The sequence below is a fragment of the Copadichromis virginalis genome, linkage group LG18, assembly GCF_057382275.1.
Source record: "Copadichromis virginalis isolate Kocher_CV1m ecotype Utaka linkage group LG18, C_Virginalis_male_GT1.1, whole genome shotgun sequence".
Classification (NCBI taxonomy): Eukaryota; Metazoa; Chordata; class Actinopteri; order Cichliformes; family Cichlidae; genus Copadichromis; species Copadichromis virginalis.
Genome location: NC_140635.1, coordinates 7,692,251 through 7,714,763, shown reverse-complemented (window position 1 = coordinate 7,714,763; position 22,513 = coordinate 7,692,251). Strand labels below are relative to the sequence as shown.

Here is a 22,513-nt window from a genome sequence, read left to right as displayed (position 1 = left end):
TTTAGGGACACGTTGGGTGGCCGGAACTGTAATATACTGACAATTTGTCACCTAGCGTAAAACGTTATGCTTTGAGAGTGAGAGTGCGTTTGCCCACCAAATACCACTTAACAAACAGGCTACACGCCTAATCATAAAAAAAATAAGTCTATTAATTATTGATACAGCTCAACTATTGACATGTACATTAAGAAAACATATGGAGTGAGAACAAAACTGTGGAAGCTAAAATTGTTTTTGTACCAAGCAAGGAGAATGACTGTTTCTGCTGTGGACAGTTTAACATGGGAGTCAATGGATTGTGTGATTTGCAAAACCAACTTTAACCTCCTAAGACCCGAGCTCTTCCGTGGCATACATTTTTAATTTCTCTTTGATATTTGGACATATTGGGACCCAATGAATATAAAAACAAAGAATTACCAGATTTTTTTTAACCTGTTTTTTGTTTCCAAGAGCCACATATGAGGATATTCATTTAGAATTTCAATAGAACAGTGGCAGTATAATGTCCTCGTAAATGGATATCAGGCCCTTGTAGAGCAAAATTTAGTATTTTAGTCTAGACAACCCAAAATATGACGTCCACATATGTGGACGCCAGGTCCTAGGAGGTTAAGTGGCCAATTGAAGAACTTCCCTGTTGGTTCAACAATGGGGGCACCACACAGTGCTGTCTAAGCTTGACTGGAAAAATAATATGTGAGGAAGGACATAAATGTTCTAACGTGGTCCCCAAATTCTCTCGGATTTTGTGCATACCACTGAACATCTGTCAATAACAAGCTTCTTGAATACACAAACTCAAAACTGTCCATTAAAACATTGTTTTCTCAAGTGTTTTTGTTGCTTCAGAAAACAGACTTACGCTCATTCTCCCAGGATTTAAACTGACCTCGAATCTCTAAATTACACGTCTGACCCTCAACTATAAACCGAGTCAACTTATTTAATGGCTTTCCTTATTGATAACAGCTTTCGTCCCTAAATGCAAGCCAAGCTCCCACAGTGTGACTCTGTGAAGACATTTTTGTCCTTGTGAGTAATGCGCACACACTCGCACGCGCACACGGGGGGATGCTGAAGGCTACAATGTTCCGATTTTGTAATACATGAGTGGTTTCTGTGTTTAACCGATAAACTCAGCCTGACCAGTCGCTCTGCTGGGAGGCTACAGATGGCACATGTGTGTGCGTGCGTGTGTGTAGTGTCTGAGCGCGTGAGCAGAAAACACACTACGATGCCACCTGTCATCACAAACACACACCAGTCCATCCCTCTGCGTTTATCACCTCCTCCGTGTTCATCAAGAAATCGACATCATCTCCTGCTCGCTGTCTTACTCACTCGCTGCAGCTCAACTCATCTCCTTACAATACTCTTAGTCATTCTTCTACTCACGCTCACGTATTTTGCATAAATACTCACTTGCATTCATGCCATCCAATTACTCACAACACACGTGTCCATTTTTAAAAATTGGGTTCTCCCTAACTGACACAATATATTCCTTAACAGCCCCACTGTCACAGACTGACTCGGTACAACTGCAACATGACTGTTAGATGCCACCAAATCCTTTCAGGCATGCAAACCACTGGCCTTCCAACGTATTCTCAACCCAGTGCATCAAACGCTGTAATCTTTCAGTAGCCATTAGTGTCACAGAGAGAAGCTCGAGCTCTGGCGTCAATGCCTTGATCCAGCCCTACAAGGCGACATGTGTTTGTTTTAACGTTTTTCTCTCTCGCCGCTCTGCCTTCCCCACACACCTGTTTCCAAACACGCATCTATCATGTTAGTCCAAAAAAGGCTAGGCAGCGCCTGTACCACCTACGACAACTAGGGAAGTTCAGGGTCTCACCAGAGATCCTCAGGACTTTCTATACAGGCGCTGTGGAGAGCATCCTCACGCAGAACATCACATCCTGGTATGGGAACAGCTGTGTCAAGGACAAAAAGCTCTTCAGAGAGTGATCCGTACAGCAGAACGCTGCTGCAGGACTGCTCTTCCCCCGCTTCAGGACATTCACACCAGGAGATGCTGGTCCAGAGCAGCTCAGATATTGAAGGACCCGTTCCACCCCAGCAATAAACGGTTCCAACTTCTGCAATCAGGCAGAAGGTTTGGCACCATCTGGGCACCCTCAGGCCATCCGTGTGTTAAATCAGGACATGCCCCCTCCCCAATCAACCATAACTGGCTAAGACGAGACTCGTTGTTATCACGTTCTCATATCACGCCTGATCCTCTGGCTTCCCAAATTTGAACTGTAAATTTCCAGATTGTTTATTTAATTTAATTATCTTAATGTATATAATTCATTCACTGCCTGCACATAATGTCCTCTTTACTTACTGTATATAATGTTTTCTCTCTCTTTTTGCACAGTCAAGGCGCGTATCAGGACACATTTCACTGTGTGTTGTACTTGTATAATTATGCACGTGATAAATGAAAGATCTTGAATCTTTCTATGCCACATCTTAAGGCCGGGACTTGGAGTCTCTTGTCGCTGAATGATTGTGCTAGACACGTTAGTGTAAAATCCCGGCTTTGTGAAAATTAGAAAAGCTTTCCTTCGCGAGTTTGTTTCCTGGTTGTGACCTCCGTCTCTTGTAAACCTCTAACCCTGCGTTTTGGAACCCTGAACGTGAGTTGTTTGGCGTGGCTGTGTGAAGATTTCCCCCCAGCGGAGCGAGCGAGTGTGGAAGGAGCGTGTGGAACTGTGTTTGGAATATGAGTGTGAGAGGACCTGTGGATCCTGGCACCCCCGACTTCTCCCCACCTGTATATATTCTGCACCTGGTATTTTTGTGAATAAAGAACTGTTTATTGTGACTTTCAGTCTGCGCCCGACTCCCATCCGTTCACCGTGACAGAATAGCGGTGTCGTCGGCTATCGACAGAGAGACAGATTTTTCTCCCATTTGTTTTCGCCGTTTCCTTTCATTCGAACCTGATATTTGATAGAAAACGATGAACTTTCTGGGTGTGATAAGTGAAGCAAATGTTGAAGCGCTTTCTTTGGTGCCAAAAGAGTTCTGGTTGCATAGAAGACTTTGGAGTCGAGTCAGAAGTCTTTAGAGTCAGAAATGAGGATTATCCAGGCAGTGCTCATTGGCTAGCAACTTGTCAATCCCAATGTCCTCAGTTTGACAGTCACTAAGCTGGTTAGGCTATGAATGCTCAGCTCGAAGCTTCCTAACGGGGCTTCTTTAACTGACTCTACAATAGAAAAACTGCACATGGAAAGATGGTGCTATAGTGGTGCTGAAGGTGTTAAAATGTGATGCCAAGCTGTGCTAACCAGGACAAAAGCTGCTCTCAGTGTTACAGTGCATCAGCAGAGGACTCCAGCTAGGAGAAAATTGCCTGGCTGTGAGACTGTGCTGGTTCTTCACCAGATGTGTTGATAAATGTGTATCATTGCTTCTTGAATATCCTTTTTTACATGGTCCAAAGATTATGCATGTAAGGGTTTAGAGAAAGCGGTTGGCAAGTCTACAGTGACAAGTAAAATATGTGGTGTCACATAATTCATCACTTCTACCCGACCCAGCAGCTTATGCCAGCCTTGAGATTAAGAATAGCATCAGAAAAAATGACCTAACTCTCAAATTCAGCAGTTAAGGACACACTTATCACAACACAAGAGTCATTTCACATCTAACAGACTTAGATGATCAATGGCCATGGCTGCTAATCAAATACCCTGAACCTACATGCAAATTTGGTCCTAGATGACAAATTGTTCATGAGACTCTGTAACTGAGGTATGATGATGAATCTCAAAAACTGAGAAAACATATTAAAGCAAATCCAATTTAAGCCAATAGGATTAAACAGTCACAAGAAGTTTGCCCAAAAAATAAATTGGGCCAAGCAGCCAAAGTATGAATATCCTCATCCTTCACCTCGGCCGTGCAGATACAAAGCCACGGCAGCGCAATCCTTCTGGGAAATTAAAACGGAGGCGAGGAGGAGGTGGAATTTGTTCTCATTTAGGAAGCCTTAATCCGGCAGAAAGGGGAAAGAGAACACCGTTTTCCCCTCCGCTTTCTTAGACAGACTGTTTAGGGACCCAGAAGGATGAAATGAGATTTGCTGCAAACTCGTCTGTGTTTAATGTGGAAAAGGTGAAAAGAACGAACGTCAGAGTCGACATTTTGGAGAGTCGGAAAGTTATTCCGTTGCTCGAAGTGCTTCTGTTTTATGAGAAAAAAAAAAAGATGAGCTAAAGCCTGTATGTTTTATACAAGTAATAAAAATCCAGGTGTTTCCTGTGAGCGCAGAAAATGAGATAAAGTTTAATCAGCTTCATAAAATTTGCTACATCCTGAGTATGCCTGGGTAACTTTAGACTTCAATAAACACAGCAGGGCGTTTCTGAGTCTGAATCCTGAAAAACTCCAAACTTCTCACTTTGTACCTGAGAGATTTGGGAGGAAAAAGACCCTTTGTCAACCGACACTCAATCCTCACCTCTCTGAAGTGATCCGGGGTCAAAGCAATAAACACACTGTCACTTCCACTGCACTTTGACATGCGTTAGCACTCGACAAGTTCATTTGCATTCACAGAGAGGCTTTCCCCGCTATACATTCTCCTCTCTAGTTTCCAAAAACATGTGAGATTAATTATCCAACCCTATTCAGACACAAATATAGAAACTCTAGCAGGGATTGTTCAGTGTGCAGCGATGGACGCTTGCTGACAGACAGACATGGAGGCAGATAGAGAGATAAAGAGCAAACACTCAGAGGCTGCGAAACAGTCTTCAATCTGACAGAAAGATGATGCCGAGCAGAACTGCCTCCTGGTGTTGGGACTTAATGACTAACATTTGGAAAATAAACCAAGTTATATGGAGATTAGCCCATTTGCAAAATTGGCTTTTCAGTAATAAAAACATAAACACCCAAATGAGTCTCGTGTTATTTGAGGATTAATGTTTCTGGAGCTCCACGCTAACACTTTAGCAAGATGAATAACAATAGGATTAGAGTTTTTAAAACAACAGCATGTTCTAATTGGAAAGCTGAAACATTTCTCATCATTCAACAACCAAAAAGTTGATGCACATTCTCCAAAGAGCCAAATAGAACTACATTCTCCTCATTCAATTAACACTAATCGCCATTTCCCATAATAAAAATGTTCGGCAGTTATAACCGACGTGTCTTATCTGTTCATCTAAACACAGCAACTGCCTGTTATTGCTCACATAAATGTGCACTATACTAAATGTTAGCAAAGAACAGCATAAAATATCTCTGGTGACTAATGCAGCATTTCCTGGGGAGTTTCCTTGATTCATCAGTCTAATTCAAAACTACTTACAGCTCATTATGCAGAGTCACCTACCTCCACTCACTGTGCTTTGCAATGTATGCAAAAGTTAAACTAAGAAAGACACAGACACACTGCACTAAAGTTTATTCACATGAAAGTAAAGAATCAAGTTATTCTCAAAGTTTTTCTAGATAGTAGCAACTAGTGTTGGGAGAAATCACTGGTTTTCTTTGGGGCCACATTTGAACTTGAATGGTGGCATCGATTCTGGTCTGGCTGCTTTAACTCAGCCGCAGTCAGGTAGGTTACAGCACTGTAGCTCACAAAATATTTGCTGTTGTTCATGTCAAACGTAGCTCAACACTTTTGGGCTGCAAATGAGCTGTAAGTGCAGCACGTAGCTCAGATTAGGCCCAAATGTGTCTGTTAGCTGGGCTGGGTCAACACAATGAATGCATTCATTCATACATGCATGCATTGGTCTAATTTTTAATTCGTGCATATATCTGTGTGTTTTTGCTTATGCCTCCCACACATTTCCGTCTGTTTATCATCTGCCCGCAAGATGTGTATCTTCTGCCTGCGTGTCTCATTCAGAGGTCACTCTGGATGTTTCTACCCAGACAGATACAACACATTCCTTTACAAGCTAAAGAAGAAAAAGGCCGTTGTCCATCGCGCGACTGAACTGCCATTCAGGCTGCACTGAGGGCTGGTTCCCTGTTACGCATATTTAAAAGCCTCTCAAGCTGCTCGTCCTCCCTGAAGGGGGTCAAAACACAGTTTGACCCCTTGACTGACCTCTAACCCTCATATCCCGAGCCTGACCTGTCCTTGTTTTCACAGAAGTCGGCTTGAAACTGAAGCACGAGGAGTGAAGTCGTTATGTTTGGTGATGAGGAGCAGTGCGGCCGCTTTGATTTTTATGCATTTAACAAACAAATCACAAGGATTCTTTTCTCTCTCTAAAGACATGTCTGGGAATCCTATTTTAGAGGTGTTTCAAAGTTCACACAGGGGCATTTTTACACCACAGCCAACTGCTGGGCCAGACCCCGTTTTCCCTGAGACCTTTGCTGAAGTGTGAAAGCTGCTCTGGCTGGACTTCAATCCAGAAAAACTGTCTTAAGTAGATTCTTATGTGCTGTCAGGAACAAATAATCCAGAAGTAAAGGGCAAAAATGAAGAGATTGTATATTGCATTTGTACAAAAATACAGAGCAGCAGATTTCAACTTTGATTGCAACACAACATTTCAGAGAAACAAACCTGAATAATCACTTAAGCCGAGCTGAAACCTGAAAGCCTCTTAAGATTTAAAGGAAGCCATATCCAACCAGCACCCCATGAAATATAATCCTAAAGGCGATGCTTATACTTAAACACCTCTTCGGATAAAAATCGCCAAACTTATTCAACCCATCCAGCAATTTATGACACATTTATTCACTACCATCTGTCATTTTAGTGGTTACTGTGTATCAGATATATTGAAGTTGAACAGAAGATTAGATAAAAAAAAAAAGAGTTCAAAAGAAGCTTTATCATCACCGTTAAATCCAGCTGTTTACTCTGATGGATGCCCTCTGATGCCCTCTGATGTATAAGTGTGTGAGTGTGTGTTGCTTTGAGGACATCTGGAGTGTATCAGCGAGTGTGTCCTGTAAATCCTGTGATTGCAGCTGTGTGTGTGTGACATTGTCGACTAGGTTGCCCCTTTCTCCCCCCTGCAAGCTCTCTCCCTGCTAATCTGCTCGTTAAGGATCTAATCTGACATGTGTTTTCATTTGTGTGTGAAAGTGTGAGTGTCTGTCTGTGTGTGTAGTTCACTGATGAGTCCACAATGGCTCTGATTACATTCACAACATATTGTTAGTTTTATTGCGCGCGCGTGTGTGTGTGCACGCACTTGACTTTGTGTTTGCTTAGCTGGTATGTGCGCTATTGTTTAATGCCTGCCTTGATACAGTCAGTGTGAATCAGTGTTTCCATATGTGAGAGCTGATTCACAGAATTCGGGGCCTGTAATTGTTTAAAAAAGGCAAATCTAAACAATATTAACTTACATAAGAGAAACAATAGCAGGATTCAGAGTTCACCCTTCCTCCTATTACACAAATATTTGCTGCTGAAAGAGAGAAGTCAGTTGGTGAAAGTCTGTTTGTTCGCCAGTGTTTAACCTCTGTTCGTACTAAATGGTGGATGTCAATTATTGCATTCACAGCTAAATAAATTCTAAAAACCTCGCACCAGCCAGTTCTGTAAATCTATCTGTCAGTTATTGTAAAGTGCTTCAGTGTGTTTTTCCTAAAAGAAATCTTTATTTTTTCTTTTAAAGGCCTCAAAAAGATCCAATCAACCAAACAATCACCGTTAAATAACTCAAAGCTCTGAGTTCTTTGATTGAGGTGTCTCTTTATGCTCTTTGTAGAGGTTTCCTTGTATTCCTTGTTTTTTTTCCCTGCATGACTTTATTTTGAGTGCAGGGTGTCCTTAAAGTTGTTTGCATGATTCCTATGAGCTTATCAAAACTTCTAAATCCTTCATAATCTTATAAATTTAATCTGAAGCTCCTAATTAGGAGGCACGAAAACAGAAAACTCAGTTTCACCCTAGATTGTCAGGTTACCCCTGCTCATGGCTTGCAGTTAATGAATATATGAGATCTTTGAGAGGTTACGTGCAATATCTGGTAAACAACAGAGATAAGGACTCTGTTTTCTGGTTGTGTATGCACACATTTCTATCTAAGGCCACTACATCTCAGTTATTCTGGGTGCTCACGACCCTTTTTTTAAAAAGCCGATTCTTACACCTTCGCAAATATCGTCTTCTATGATAATGTGGTTCAGACAAAAGCAAATGCTGGTAGGCTGTAATTTGGCCAGTTATCGTTTTGTGTTTGTTTTTTGTCAAACAGGGCCGAGAGCTCAGGTTGCACACGGTTTAAAGTTCGCCATCATTTGTCAAATCAAGCAGAGAGGGAGAGCATATGGCGAGCAGGGGAGAACGTGGGATGAAAACATAGCAAGTGCACACTGAGTTCACAGGGAGAAGAGAGCAAGACGACGGACAGAGAAAAAGAAAGTAATGGCAGGAGGCGACTGGATCAAACAAGTGACAGGACACCCTGAGGGTGGAGGAGGTGGAGAGAAACAGTGAGAGGTCTGTCGCTGAGGTCAGGATCAGACTGACCGTGCCAACCAGCATGACGCTCGCTGTCTCTCTGAGTATATTGGTGCCCTTCTGATCTCTTTTTCATCCTTCTTTGCTTTTATCACTTCACCCTCTAACCTTTGGCTTAATCTTCATCTCTTCTTATGAAGCAGATTTTCCCTTTTCTATAAAAAGCTGAACGTTTTTTCTGACCACACAGGATTAAACGATCAAACTTTCAGTCCTCAGTGTGTATTTCTATTTCTATTGAAGCTTAGTGCTCATTTTTTTTAAAGGAGAAAGCATGCAGTTTTTTATGATTGCAGCTATTGTTAGATCTGTAGAAGGAAGTTAAAGTCTTTGTCTCTGTATCGCTGAGGATCTCTCAGCATGCAACCACGGTGTTGGTTGTCGGCTTCGGCTCTCCGTCACTCTCTGTGTAGCTACCACGCAACTCTACCGAGGCACGCGAGTCCACTGCTCCCGGGGCCTCTTGTTGCCCCCATCTGCACCCACATGCATCCTGCAGTGGAGGCTGAGGACTGTCAGGGGCCACTATGAGATTGGCTTTACAATCAAAAACAACCACCAGCTTTAAGGTGGTCTGCTTTACAAGTTTAAATAGTCCCGGTGTGCCTGCCATTTCTACAAATGTACTCGAGAAATCACAAATTTGTTTGTGCATTACTGAAAAAAATGGAAATGATATTACATAAGGCACTACAACTGTTCATTCAGAATGCAAACATGATGACGCTGACTTAATCCTCATTGTGCTTTTGTGCTTTAAAGTTAAAGATCACAAAAGAACACAAAAACAAACAGCTAAATTATTTTTGAAGGCTCCCGCCTCGATTTTTTGGGCCACAAGTCACTCGTGGAGTGACAGCAGCACATTCAGCCTTCCTGTTTTGTGTGGTCGCTGTGGAGCTGAAAAATACAACCATCTGGAAGGGAGGCTTTTATTTTTCCTCTGAAAATGGCAAAGTCAGAGTGAATGCTGAGAATTCAGAGCGCGGGGCGGGTGAAGCGACGCCTCGGTCTAAAGCCACAAAACAAAGGATGACATTCGAGACGACGTGTTTTGAAGTGGTATAAACACACACTTTCAGAAGAGGAGGGAACAAAGTTTGTTCAAATGTATTCATATATTCGGTAAACACCCTTTTATCCACTAATCGTGTCATGCTTCTCTCAGTCACCCAGAAATGATTTTATCCCTTCAGTCGCCTATATGTAATTTTTCATCAAAAACACTCATATCTTGCCAATCATTTGTCAATCTATCCATCCATTCTGACATTTATTCCCATCACACTGAATTCCATCCTTTTATCGGCCCATCCATAAACGCGTGCGTCCATTAATTTGATTCTACCATCTATTTTATACCAGGGTTTGTTTCCTCAAAGCACCTAATAAAAAGCCCAAACAAGCTTCTCCTACACTCCTTCAGTCTGTGTAACAGTGTCGCTGCCCATCACACTTTCTTCTCTTATTTTATTTTGCAATAAAGCGTATTTCAGTCAGGACCTCTATAGTTATTTCCATCTGCAGTAATTTATATCTGGCTGCCTAGCTCTGTCCTGGGGCCTCCCTGACCCTCCATTACGGGAGGAGAGCATACCTCCCAGCCGTTCCATGTGCATACATATAAAAGGAAAGATGCAGAAGGAGATAGCAGCGGCAAGACCTCATTACAGGACGGAGCAAGTATAAGTAACGACAGACATGGCAATGATTAAGTAGGACACGCCACGTAAAGGAAGAAGTGGAGTGAAAATGTGGGTTGCAAAGCGACAATAATATTGTCTGATCTACCTTAAATCTTACTGGTCTTGCCTTAAAGCTATATTAGTTTTGCTGACTCTTCTTCGTTGTTGCCTAAAACACTGGGGTCAACTAAATGAAGCTTATGCATAAGTTCAGTAAGGAAGATCTGCAATCACTGATCTGCCTGCTTTCCTGGCTGCTTTTGTGCTACGGCTTTCCCATGCCGGACTAGAGCAGCGCAGATCCTGAAGGACCCGTCCCATCCTGGCAACAAACTGTTCCAACTTCTGCAATCCGGTAGAAGGTTCCGCATCATCCGGGCAAGGACAGAGAGACTCAAGAGGAGCTTCTATCCCAAAGCCATCCGGGCCCTAAACCATAACATCCCCCCCAACACCACACACACCCGCCCTCTCACATCATCCATACGTGACTGAGACAGGACTCTCTTCTAGACACTCTAAACCCACCGGCACAATGTACATTTCAAATTCTTTTAATTTGAAATATGTTCATATTGTCTATTTTGTAAAATGTTCAGATTCTAAATCCTATCACCGCTGGGATTCCTTTCAGCCATGATGGGCCATCGGAGTCTAATCCCCAAATACTTTATTTTCTCTATCTTAATAAATCATGTTCAATTCCTCCAAGTGATCTCTCCTCATTGAAATAAATGTTCCTGCAAAATAGAAAAGAAACAAGCTTTTCCAATGATCCATTCTTCATTTATTCACATCAAACCATGCCTCAGCAAAATATATATATAAATAAGTGAGACATACTGGGAATAATAATAGAAATGAGAACGTGAAATCAACTTTGAAAACACGAGCTCCACCAACCATTGCACACGCAACACAAATGCCCTCTAACAGTACGTTTCCATTCATGTGACACCTCCGGGCTACGAGATGTCGGTCCTGTGACTGTGTCTCTGCTGGGGCATTTTTCTGACTTATCATGAAGCGCTTTGCCTCGAGACAAACTGTAAGGAGCAACTGATCCTTCCGTCACACTCTGGAGGAACTCTATTTTTCTCCCTTTTTCCTCTCCCCCTCCAGCCTCTCCTCTGTACGATGACGAGTTCGCTGTATGTTCCTGAAATGTCAAGCTGCATCAAATTTAAATGTGTTGCTGGGTAGAGAAAAGGGAAAAAAAACATAGATATCCTTATAATGTTATTTATTATCACGAGGCAGTCCACAAATTGCAGCTGTGATTAACTACTCTAATTATCTTCTTAGCCGTGCCTACTTTTACTCAAACTGACCCTATACCCTGTTTCATCTCCATCACCGAAAGGAGAGTTTTCACTTGTGTATTTTACACTCATTTACTTTTTTTAACCCATGTTAATGCAGACCGATACAACGAACTTGTAGTAAATCACTTTTAAAAAAATCTACATGATGATAAAAACTTGGCAGCAGGGTGCATGTGATGTGGAGTGTAACCCAGTTCTAAAACAAAGAACCCCAGTGTTTTTCCACATATGAATCACACTGAAATCCACTTGTGTGTTTATTAAACTGGTGGTGCTGGAAAGCCTTGAGGTCATGTGACACAGCTTTGATAGCTTCCTCTGTTTTGGATTTTCTGGTTCTCTCTGTTCTCTCTAAGGTCAGCATTGTTAAGACTGTTTATAACTGTTCACCAACTGAAACAGCGACTAGCTGAACTTCACAAAATCCCAAATCTGAATTCTCTTTATTTGCACCTTCCTGCTTCAACCAGAATTAAGAGGCCAAGTAGCTGCCAGGTGCTGCTAATGAAATGCATTCGATTAATTGATCATCATCAAGTATGGGCACCTCTATAAAAGCAGAAGTTTTAGCAGTTTGCTGGTCTGGAGTATTCAGGTTTATTGTGACACATGCCATAATCTTCCCAGGAGTGGATCTCTCATCAAATTCACTCTAAAGTCAGACCATTCAGCGCTCAGGGAAACTGCAAAAAAAAAAAAAAAAATCCAAGGGCTTCATCTCAAACTAGAGGCCTCAGTTATGATGTTGACTGTTAAATGTTGTGACAGTGCAATTACAAAAAGACTGAACAAGTAGGGCTTGTTTGGAAAGGTTGCCAGGTAAAAGCCTCTTCTCTCTAAAAACAACCTTGCAGCACAGCTCAGTTTTGCAAAGCTGCATCTGAACATAAGACTGCTGGAACAATGTCCTTTGGACAGATGAGACCAAATTAGAGATGTTTGGCCTTAATGTGCAGCACCATATTTGGCAAAAACGAAAGACAGCAAATCAGCACAAACACCTCATTATCAAGCATGGTGGTGGACGGGTGATGATTTGGGCTTCCCCCCCCCCAGCCATAGGACCTGGCACTTTGCTGTTACTTAATCAACCATGAAGTCCTCTGCATACCAAAGTATTTTAGAATCAAATGTGAGGATGTCTGTCCAACAGCTAAAACTTGGCTGATACTGCAGCACATCCTATGCTGCTGTGGTTGGGACAGTGATCCCAACCACAGCAGCAAATCTACAACAGAACGGCTGAGAAAGAAAAGAATTAAGGTGAAGAAGTGGCCCAGTCGAAGTCCAGACCTCAGAGAGAGCCGTGCATAAACAAATGCCCACAAAATACAATGGCCTGAAGAAAAGTTGTAAAGCAAAATGGGCCCCCCAAAAAAATCATACAGTAAACAATCACTTCAAGTTACTGCACTGCATTGTCATACTTTTTCACAGAACTGCAAAGAGTCATGTGAGTCCCTTTCATATAACTGGAGATGTATTTGAGCCAAATTGGGCTATGAAATCCACGACAGACCTCTTCTTTGTCTCTTCTTTGATGTGGCTGGTAACCAAAAAAAAATGTTGGTGACAGAAGCAAAACTCAACAAATCTTTGAAACTGTTGTTTCACAAAGAGGCCTCTGAATCGCCTCAGTGCTTTTTTGTATTCAGTGAGTCACGTTCAGTACTCTGTCCTTCCAAACGATATTCACTTACTTGCTATCCGAATGATCAAAACTGAATTAGAGCTCCAGTATGTTGCCTTTAACCTTCCCACTTTTTATGCTTATCCAGGTTTTTAGGTTCACATTTTCCCTTTAATCTATCATTTATTTCATTTTATGCGCGTGATTTTTCTTTATGGACATTTATCTACATGAAAGAAAGATGAGAGCCGAACAACAAAATTGCTCAAAGACAATATCCATCGCTGAAAGGAGATAGAAATGGCAGATTTCCTTTTGAAGTTACCTTTAATGCATCAGTATGAATGTGCGCTTGAGGATGTGTGGTTTGTGCGTACTGTAGCAGCGTGCATCGACGTCTGAACATGAGGCTTAATGTAAGTGACAGAAAGTTTAGGCTGCCTGTGTTTGTGTGTGTGCTGTGTATGTGTGAGGTGCACGCTGTGCCAGTTCAGCCTCATGTAGGAGGCAACAGTTCAGCCAACTCCTAAAAAGATGTCCCAAATTATCCGGCCACCGACGCATGTTCCTTACCCATGCTTCTGCTCTATTTTACCACGCTCCGCGGGGATTCACTTTGTCGGCCACGCTATTTCAGACGTGGACGTGAGACAAGTCTTGTTCTGGTGCGGCTCCAGATTGGCTACAGAGGAAGAGCCGTCGGATCTTAATGTGTCTGAAAAAAAAGTGTTACTGCTTCTCGTCTGTTCACCGAGCACAGAATTTGTCACTTGAGAGGTTGGGTGATAATTCCAACAACGACCTTTTACTTCCACAGACTGACTGTTTTTCTGAAGCTTACGATGGCCTCGTGAACCACAGATCCATCTATTTGACCTCAAAGTCCACAAAAAAGATGCTTCCATTTTTATTTCTTTTAAAATAACAGCAGCTTATAATGGTGTTTGTTACACTTGTGTTATTTTTCAGATAAAGCTACATTGTTTCCACACTGATGGATCATCTAAATCTAGTGCACAGCTCCTCCCAGATTTCTTTCTTCATGAATCACCCCTGTAGAAAACAGGGCTCACAAACATATATTTTTTACATATGCTGTAATTAGGGATCATAATTACAAACCCTGGGTCATGAGGCTGCACGGGGAAGATATTTTGTGACACAGATGTCGGAAATGTAGCCGGCGTTCGCTCGTGGAACAGCACTGCTATGGTTTCTCTGCTTGGCTAGTTAACTGCAGACATGCTTCACAGCAGTGGAACATGTTTGTTCTGTTTTGGTCCAATAATTTAATTATGGGACTGGGAGAAATGGGCAAGCGGCTACATGCTATGACGGAGGAGGTGGGATTGTCATTCCAACAATGAATTTCAATTTGGAGAGTATCTTAAAATCAGGGATATTTGAGAAACTGTAACCTAAATGCCACTGGCTTGATTTTCCTTGTAGGATTTCCAAATGTGTGTTAGCGAGACACTTCAAACCAGCACTGTGAAGGTGCTGTGAAGGTTACTGATGATTGTAGTGCTTTGGAAACTGAAACACTGGTTGATTAGCAGACAAGTAAGTGACAATAGTTTAATTTATGCCATTAATCAGACAAAAAAAAAGATGAAAAAACACGTTTTTGTTCTTTTTAGCTTCTCAGACTGGATGATTTCCTGTTTCCTCTAATAGTTAACTCAATTTGCTCTCTGGACTATTGATTAGACATAGCAGACCATTCAAATGCATCATCTTGGCTTCTTTGAAGATGAAATTGGCAATTTGCACTATTTCAAATTAATGAGTTTATTAGCCAAAATACATTTACTATTGTTGTGTGTTACGAGACCTAAATCAATGATCAGTTTTCGTAGCTGTTGGTACTTGTTGTAAGCTGCCTGCTTCTAGATCGTCTTTCTGCTGAGTAAAGGTAATGTGAATTGTGTTGCCAGCTTATAAACAGTCTGCAGAAACATAATCAATTCAAGTTTAAACTGAGTCATGAGTTTGAGACCTGTCTTTTCGGTTAGGGGGCTTTTTAAAAAAATGTTGATTTCAATTATATTTCACTCGCTAAGTTAGGATCAGGCACCAAAAGGATTAGGTTTATGCAAACAAACTACTTGGTCAGGCGTCGGAGCACTTTGGTAGGCTTTGGCAACAAAAGCACTTGGATGCATTAAGGCAGCAAAGCTAATAGACTAAGGTGAGAAAAACAGTACTGTTTGTGTAAATTGCTTCCTTTCACATCATAAAGCACATGTTACAAAGCTCTGTTTGTTAGCTCACCATATTTACCATTGTATAAATTCCATATTCACTGCGTCCTGCCTGAGGTCTCTTGTATAACGTGTCTTTTTATCTACTAATCGTTGAATACAATCGATTATAAGAGCAAACTAAGCCTGCTAGCTCAGAGCTACTGACCATATGTATTGGACTGATAACAGCTGATGACAGCTATTGACTGGGCTGATAAAAGGTGTTAAATTGCTGTTGTTACAGCTTTTAGTTTAATTTCTAATGGCATATTACTCACTACTGTAAAACAGAGTCTTAAAGTGATAGTCTGAAATACTTCCAGGTTTATACATTTTCACGTTTTTAGCTTAAACATGATTTTATGAACAATCTAAACGGTTTCTGGGTGATGTATGGCACCTACAGGGCGTTCAGGTGAGCAGTAGCTGTCCCAGGTGTTCTACAACAGGTGTGTAATGCCTCATCCGCCTTCGTCTATCAACAGAGATTAACGCTCAACTTTTCAGACATTCGGTTCACAGTAAAACATTATATTCTGTTCCTGTTTCCACTCATTCCCCCGCCAACTGCCGTATCATACTCCGGAGCTGACGCTGTGCCAGTGAAATAAAACTAAGATATCATCTCAGGAAATTTTTAAGTGGGACCGCAGCGCTGCCAAAGGCTTAAGGCCCCCCTCGACGGGCATATTTCGAAGATTTGACTCGTTCCCAAAAACAACACCGCTCCTGCCAAGTCAGAGAGCTACGAGCTGCACCCCATCATCATCCAACATAAACTCACACAACAAATAATGAAACCAATCAAGGAAAGCAGAGAGGCCCCTAAGTAAACAGCCAAATGACATGTTGAGGTGGCTGCAGGGTGGTCAGGCTGTTCAGCGGGCACAGGCGCGTCAATCAGAATGTGGAAACGTTGGCTCTCTTGACTGCGAGACATGGAATCAGGCACGTGTGGCTAAAATGAACAATCCCATAACACTGAAGAGCAACACGATCAATACACCTCATGCTTCCATTTCCCTCCTGGTTTCACACTTTTCCACCTTTTGGACATAAAAAACGTGATCTTCGTAAAACCTGAACACACTCTGTTGGTGCTTTGCCCGACACCAGAAGCCAGATGGTCTCTAGTTAATATTAAAACCATTTGCTCATGATAAAACCTGATTAAACTGTAATATTTTATTTTACAACTGCCTTATTTCAGCACATTAACCTGTGGTAAAGTCATTTAGGGAGACAATAACGTTCAGTTCGAGATCTACTGCAGTGCCAGCCAGCCACTGTCGAAAATTTTATCGCCATGATTTATTACATTTCATTAAGTACTTAAGCAGCATTATTGCATGCTTATACTGCTCCCTGGGTTATCACACAAAATAGGGTCACTGCAGAATTAGCTTCCAAAGGAGATTCTTTTCAGCTTGTTTGCTTTCAGCACAGTGGATGGTGTATATTCCCCCGAAAGACACACGATATCCACTATCTGTCCCGAGCGCTAATGGTTTATTAGTCCCTTGGTGCTGAAACATGATCCAATAGTATTGGTGGACCCCATCTGTGAGACAGCGCTGGACAGCTAGTCGTGATTTACACAGGAGCCATTTATGGAGCTTTTAAAAAAGGCAGAGGAGCCGACATAAAAACAAGCTTATTTATGGACAACGGCAACACATGGGTTGTGGTGCGGCCGTGCACAATTGAGTGTGTGTTTCTATGTCACAGAGGGTGGCTTAAGGGTGTCTGCATGGGTGCTTGCTCACAGGTTCTGAACAGTAATTCAAAGGAAAGCACCATGAGACGCACACATGAATGATTCCAGCGTGCGTGTATCATTATAAGAATGTTTTTTCAAAAAGTCGATAACCCAAACTGCCTCCAGTGACAGCGATAAGGCTGAATAGACCTTTATTTATCTTTTGCTGATCATTTTCACAAAAAGGAAAACAAAAAACAAACAAACAAATAAAAAATATAAAATACAAGTTCTCAGGAAACAACATCCCGTCACTTACGTTGTTTTGTCTGACCAGTGCTCCCAAACTCGAATATATTTCCTTAACTATGATGGAAGACAAAGAAAAGCACAAAAGCTTCACAGCAACTCAAAAACTGGAACTTTCCTAAAGAAATAAATGGTTTGTTAGATATCAGGATGCACTGGCGTATTCTTTTGTTACTGTGATTCATAAATAGCGCAAGAAAAAGCAGGAGAGGAAGCATGAGTACAGATAAAAGCATTAACTGACTTGTGTTTATCTTTCAACATCTTCCTCAGAAAAACCAACACAGCAGCCCTTCCACCCATTTTAAAAATCAAATTTGATCATTATTCCAACGCTGCATACAAAAAGGCACACAAAGCGTTTCTTCTTCAAGTACAAACAGGTAAACTCTACTTCCAAATGAAAAGTAAACACACTTTCTCCATTTCAGCAATGAGCAAAGTGAACTTCATTAATCAAAAGCGGATGCAGCCAGTTTTGCAGAGTTTGCTCCCCCCTAAAATCATGCTAAAAGCCCGTCCAGCCTGCCTCCTTATCATGTATGAATTACTAAACCCATCAAAGCCCATTTCCTCTGAAGTAATTGCCAGCACCTTCAGCGCCATATCTCATCCCTGCACCCCCGTTTCCTGGGAACAGATGTACAACTATCTCCTTGACCAATAGGTGGCACAGTTTCACACTGTATCCAGGCAGAATTGAGGAGAGAGAGCAAAGAAGGGTGGGAGAGGCAGAGAGAGAAGAGCGAGAGGAGTGAACTCTTACTTGCAGTCTCTGTCCTCCAGATCAAAATGCGGATTGAAGTTGATGAGGATCTTCTGACCCGCTTCAGGGGCGGTAATCACCCATACGCACTGCTGGGACGGTGGGTAGGCGCTGGGATAGCCCGGGGAGGTCAGGTAGTCCGCGGCGTGCATCTCTATGCTCCCCCCGCATTTATCTACACCGCAAAAAAAGCAAGAAAGTTGTTCAGTTAGAGGAGATAAATTGACTTTCTGGGCACTGGTCTGCACTGTAATGTTGACTGATTGCGCATTCTGGTGTAAAAGATTTAAGTGCAACCGCAGGGGTGGGAGTGAGGAGGACACTAACAACTCCAGCTTGGGCACATAAATCCAAATATCCACCGCTAGAGCAGAAATTTAAAAAAGAAATTACACATATTTTTTTGCGCCAAGAAGCCAGGCACACGTTGGAACTATAAATTCACACACTAGAATTCTCTAAAACTTTACACTCGTACACTTTTTTAGAAAAGGTGTTGGATAAAGTGAGGTTCCTTTGCATCCGCACCATAAGGTGTGATTACGCCCATGAAGGTGAGGTGGGCTGCTTTGCCAGCAATCAGGCAGGATGATTAAATTTAATTTTCTCTCTGAACGATTTGATGAATTGCTTGTAGCCGAGATCATGCTTCAATGACAACAAGCGCCAAGCTCCAAAATGCGTCTCTGAATGGATGAAGCCAACAGACCTCAAAGACAAATTGTTTAATTTTTCTATTATAATAAGGAAACTTATTACAGTGAATTGTTGTGCCTCAGTGACTGTGTGTATTAGTTTGCAGCTGCAAGGTAATTTGCGCCTCTGTCGCTATATTATACATTAGTATAATCCGGTTTCCGTGTATTTTGTGGCTTATTGCCGTTTCCCCTCCATCTGTTGGAGGAATTCTACTGAAAACGGTATTTGCGTGGTCTAACTTGAAGCCCCGCGGACGTGCTCTCAAAGGGAGAGCCGAAGCATAACAGGTGAGAGGCAACAATGGTGCAAAACGATGTAAAACGGATCAACGTTCAGCTAGACTGCCTGTTGTCAAGCCACATGTATTCATTCAACCCGTCAACACCTACCAGTCTGTGTCAACGAAGCAACCAAGAAGACTTGGGCGAAAAGGAACAATAGCAATCCACTACGCATCCTTATTAGATAGCACAAGACAGACATTTGTTAAAATGAAAAAATAAAGAACATAAAAATAAAAAATAAAAAAATAAAGGCAAACGGGTGGGTAAACGTCCAGAGTTTACGTCCACACAGGAAAAATAACAGATTTGTCTCAAAGTAAGAAATCTGGTTGTTGTAGAGTCCCCAGCATCCTGTGAGCTTCAGCAGCAGAGCCCTGCGTCTGTCAGGGAACAACTTGGCATCTCCTGGAAAAAAATAATCCAAATGCAGAAAAAAAGACGAAGAATCAAAAGGAAAAATCCGATCGTCAAAAGTGGCAGCCGTGAGCTTGCGACTCTTGCTCAGACCTCTCACTCCTGACACCAAACGGGAGCGACAGACATACTTCCAAGTGGGAAATGGAAAAAGAGAAATCACTAGTTAAACGGTATTCAGAGGAAACCCAGCCGCGGGGAACATCGGAGCGCCGCTCTCCAGATCTTCACTCCTTATTTCAGCTCAGCTCTTTCTCCGCCTCTCTCCGCTCTCAGCGACTGACTGACCGCCGCAGCAGAAATGTCAGGAAGACGTGAAAGTAACAGCGGAATTTCCACTCCCCAAATTTCTGCTTCTAGACGCCTTGCGCGCAGCCACCAGCGACCGACCGCTACAAAGGGGCTGGAGCAAACTGACACCGGTGCGCCCTCTTTGCGCTCCCAACGCGTGCTGGCGGGGATAAATGCGCACGCAAACTCAGGCTGGCATGTGGGTCTGGTGTAAGGTGAGGTGTGGACAGCGACCATATGAGCCAACGAGAATCCACATCTGACACGTAGTCACGAGGAGAAAAGTATTGGAGGGAGGTTTATTCGGTCCTTTGTTGGCGACCTACATCCCACATTTAATAGTTTGCTCCAGATACGTTCATGAAATATATTAGATACTTGAATTGTTAAATTACACGTCTTTCCTCTGAAAATAGTTACAAGTATATTGGGGACACGTCTATTGCATATTTAGTCTATTTTCGTTATTAGTGAGGGTGGTTTGGGTGGATGGAAATAACACTGACAAAGACTGAACTTGTTCTGTGAAAAGAGAGCTGACAGGGGAGAGAACTGCGTTATCTGGAGTGGTTTTTTGTTGTTCTTTTGTCTGTTGATATATTATACCCTAATTTTTGTGTTAGTAGTATATACTAATATCTATGGATCTATGCTAATGTATAATAGTATTCAACATATAGTGAAACTTCACTGCTGTCTCAGATTAAACTCAAGTCCATTACAGGAGTTTGTGATCACGTTTTTAAAAGGTCTTATCTAGTGAAGCATGACGTCCTACAGTTCCCACAATGCCTGTCATGGAATCCCCAGAGAACATGTCCAAACTTGTAGGAAAATAAATACTTTGAATGAGAATAAGGCAATGTTGACAACGAAAGAGCAACAATAGGCCTAAAACAAAGCGCAGGGTCATGGCACACGAGTGTGGAATTTCAGGGGCCATTAGCTATAGCATTTTTGTTCTATTCAAATCGTGGTTACAGTAACAACATTCAGGATAAACAACACTTTAATTACAATAATAGACGCACTGCACTGACTAAACTGTCAATCACAAGTTGACCACAAGACAGAAAACATCAGTGCTGCACTGCTGGCCTCCTGTGATTAATGCATTCATGTTTAGTCCTTTGCACTGGAGTTCTCCAACAAAATTACTTTCATCATTGCACTAGACATTGAGACTAATGAGAATATCTTAAACTTACGACAAGAACACAAACTCCATTTTTCTTTTCTCCAAAAGCTCATGAAGGAGTTAAGAGTATCGACTGAGTCCTTTGGAGGAGCAGAGAATGTGCCCTTTGGATTTTACCATCTAGTGCATAACAGTTACAAAACATGCATGAAGAATAAAAGTCATAGCTCAAACCTCATGACCTTTCTAATATCCTGGGCCTGCAGGAGTCTCTCAGTGGTAAACAGCAGAACAGTCCCAGGTGGAGCTGCCTATAATTAATGAGAGCTTGCTTGTTCAGCACATCATCCTTGGCTAAATAAAGATAAAAATGTGATTATTAGACACTTATAAGAGGGGCTAATTACTCACTGCAGCATAATTCTGAACAACTGTATGCTTAAAGAAAACACTTTTGCAATCTTCTGCTCTTTGCAAACAAGAGTTTAGTTTCCCTCAACATCAGCGTTTGTCATCCTCGCTGATGAGCTGCTCTGTGCAATTTAATCTCTTCAGCAGTTGCTTAGATTAAGGTCAGTGTCCCTGGAGAAGATTTTAAAAATAACAATAGCAGTAAAGTATGTTTTAAATTAAATGTACACATGCCAGTCTTGCACTTGGGGTTTCTAGCACTGTGTGCACAATGAATGCTCATGGTGAACAATTTAAATTTAACATCCTAGGACCTGGTGTCCACATATGTGGACATCACATTTTGGGTTATTTAGACCAAAATACTACATTTTGCTCTACAAGGGCCTGATATCCACTTACGAGGACATTATACTGCTACTGTTCTATCAAATTTTTAAACAAATATCCTCATATGTGGCTCTTATTTTTCTTAAAAACAAAAATAAGGTAAAAAAAAAAAATCTGGTAATTCTTTGTTTTTACATTCATTGGGCCCCAATATGCCAAAATATCAAAGAGAAATGAAAAATGCATGCCGTGGAAGAGTTCGGGTCTTAGGAGGTTAAAAACAAAAACAAAAACGTACAACAGCAAAAATGTGAATTCATTTGACTGTTTTAGGGATTTAAGTAAAACCGAAGTCCTCTTATGTGCCCCAGATAGACATATACCCAGTATAATAAATGCTCTTGGTCCTCTTTCAACGTTTGTAAAACCATCTGTCAAGAACTTAGGGATTATCCTTGATCCTGCTCTTACGTTAGATAGTCATGTTAAATCTCTTGTTCGGTCTTGCTTTTATCATTTAAGAAATATTTCTAAATTGAGCTCTATTATATCCTATACCGAACTGGAGATTGTTATTCATGCTTTTATCTCTTCACGACTGGACTATTGCAATTCCCTGTTTACTTGTTTAAATAAAGGTTCTTTGGAGCGTCTGCAGATCGTTCAGAATGCTGCAACAAGACTTTTGACGAAAGCTTCTAAATTTTCACATATAACACCGTTGCTCATGCAGTTACATTGGCTTCCTGTTGAATTTAGAGTCCAGTTTAAGATTTTGGTTTTAACTTTCAAGGCTCTTCAACA

At 41.7% G+C, this 22,513-nt stretch overlaps 1 protein-coding gene across 1 annotated transcript in view; it reads right to left on the bottom strand.

Moving 5' to 3' along the window:
* Positions 1-20,074, bottom strand: part of LOC146687176 (neuropilin-1a-like) — a 94,960-nt gene extending 74,886 nt beyond the window's left edge. Inside the window, exons 1-2 of the mRNA XM_085439131.1 lie at positions 19,231-20,074; positions 18,143-18,317 (exon numbers count right to left, since the gene is read on the bottom strand). Coding sequence (XP_085295257.1) covers positions 18,143-18,317; positions 19,231-19,324 — 269 coding nt within the window. The 5' untranslated portion in view covers positions 19,325-20,074. The remainder of the gene's footprint in view (positions 1-18,142; positions 18,318-19,230) is intronic.
* Positions 20,075-22,513: the final 2,439 nt, after the last annotated feature.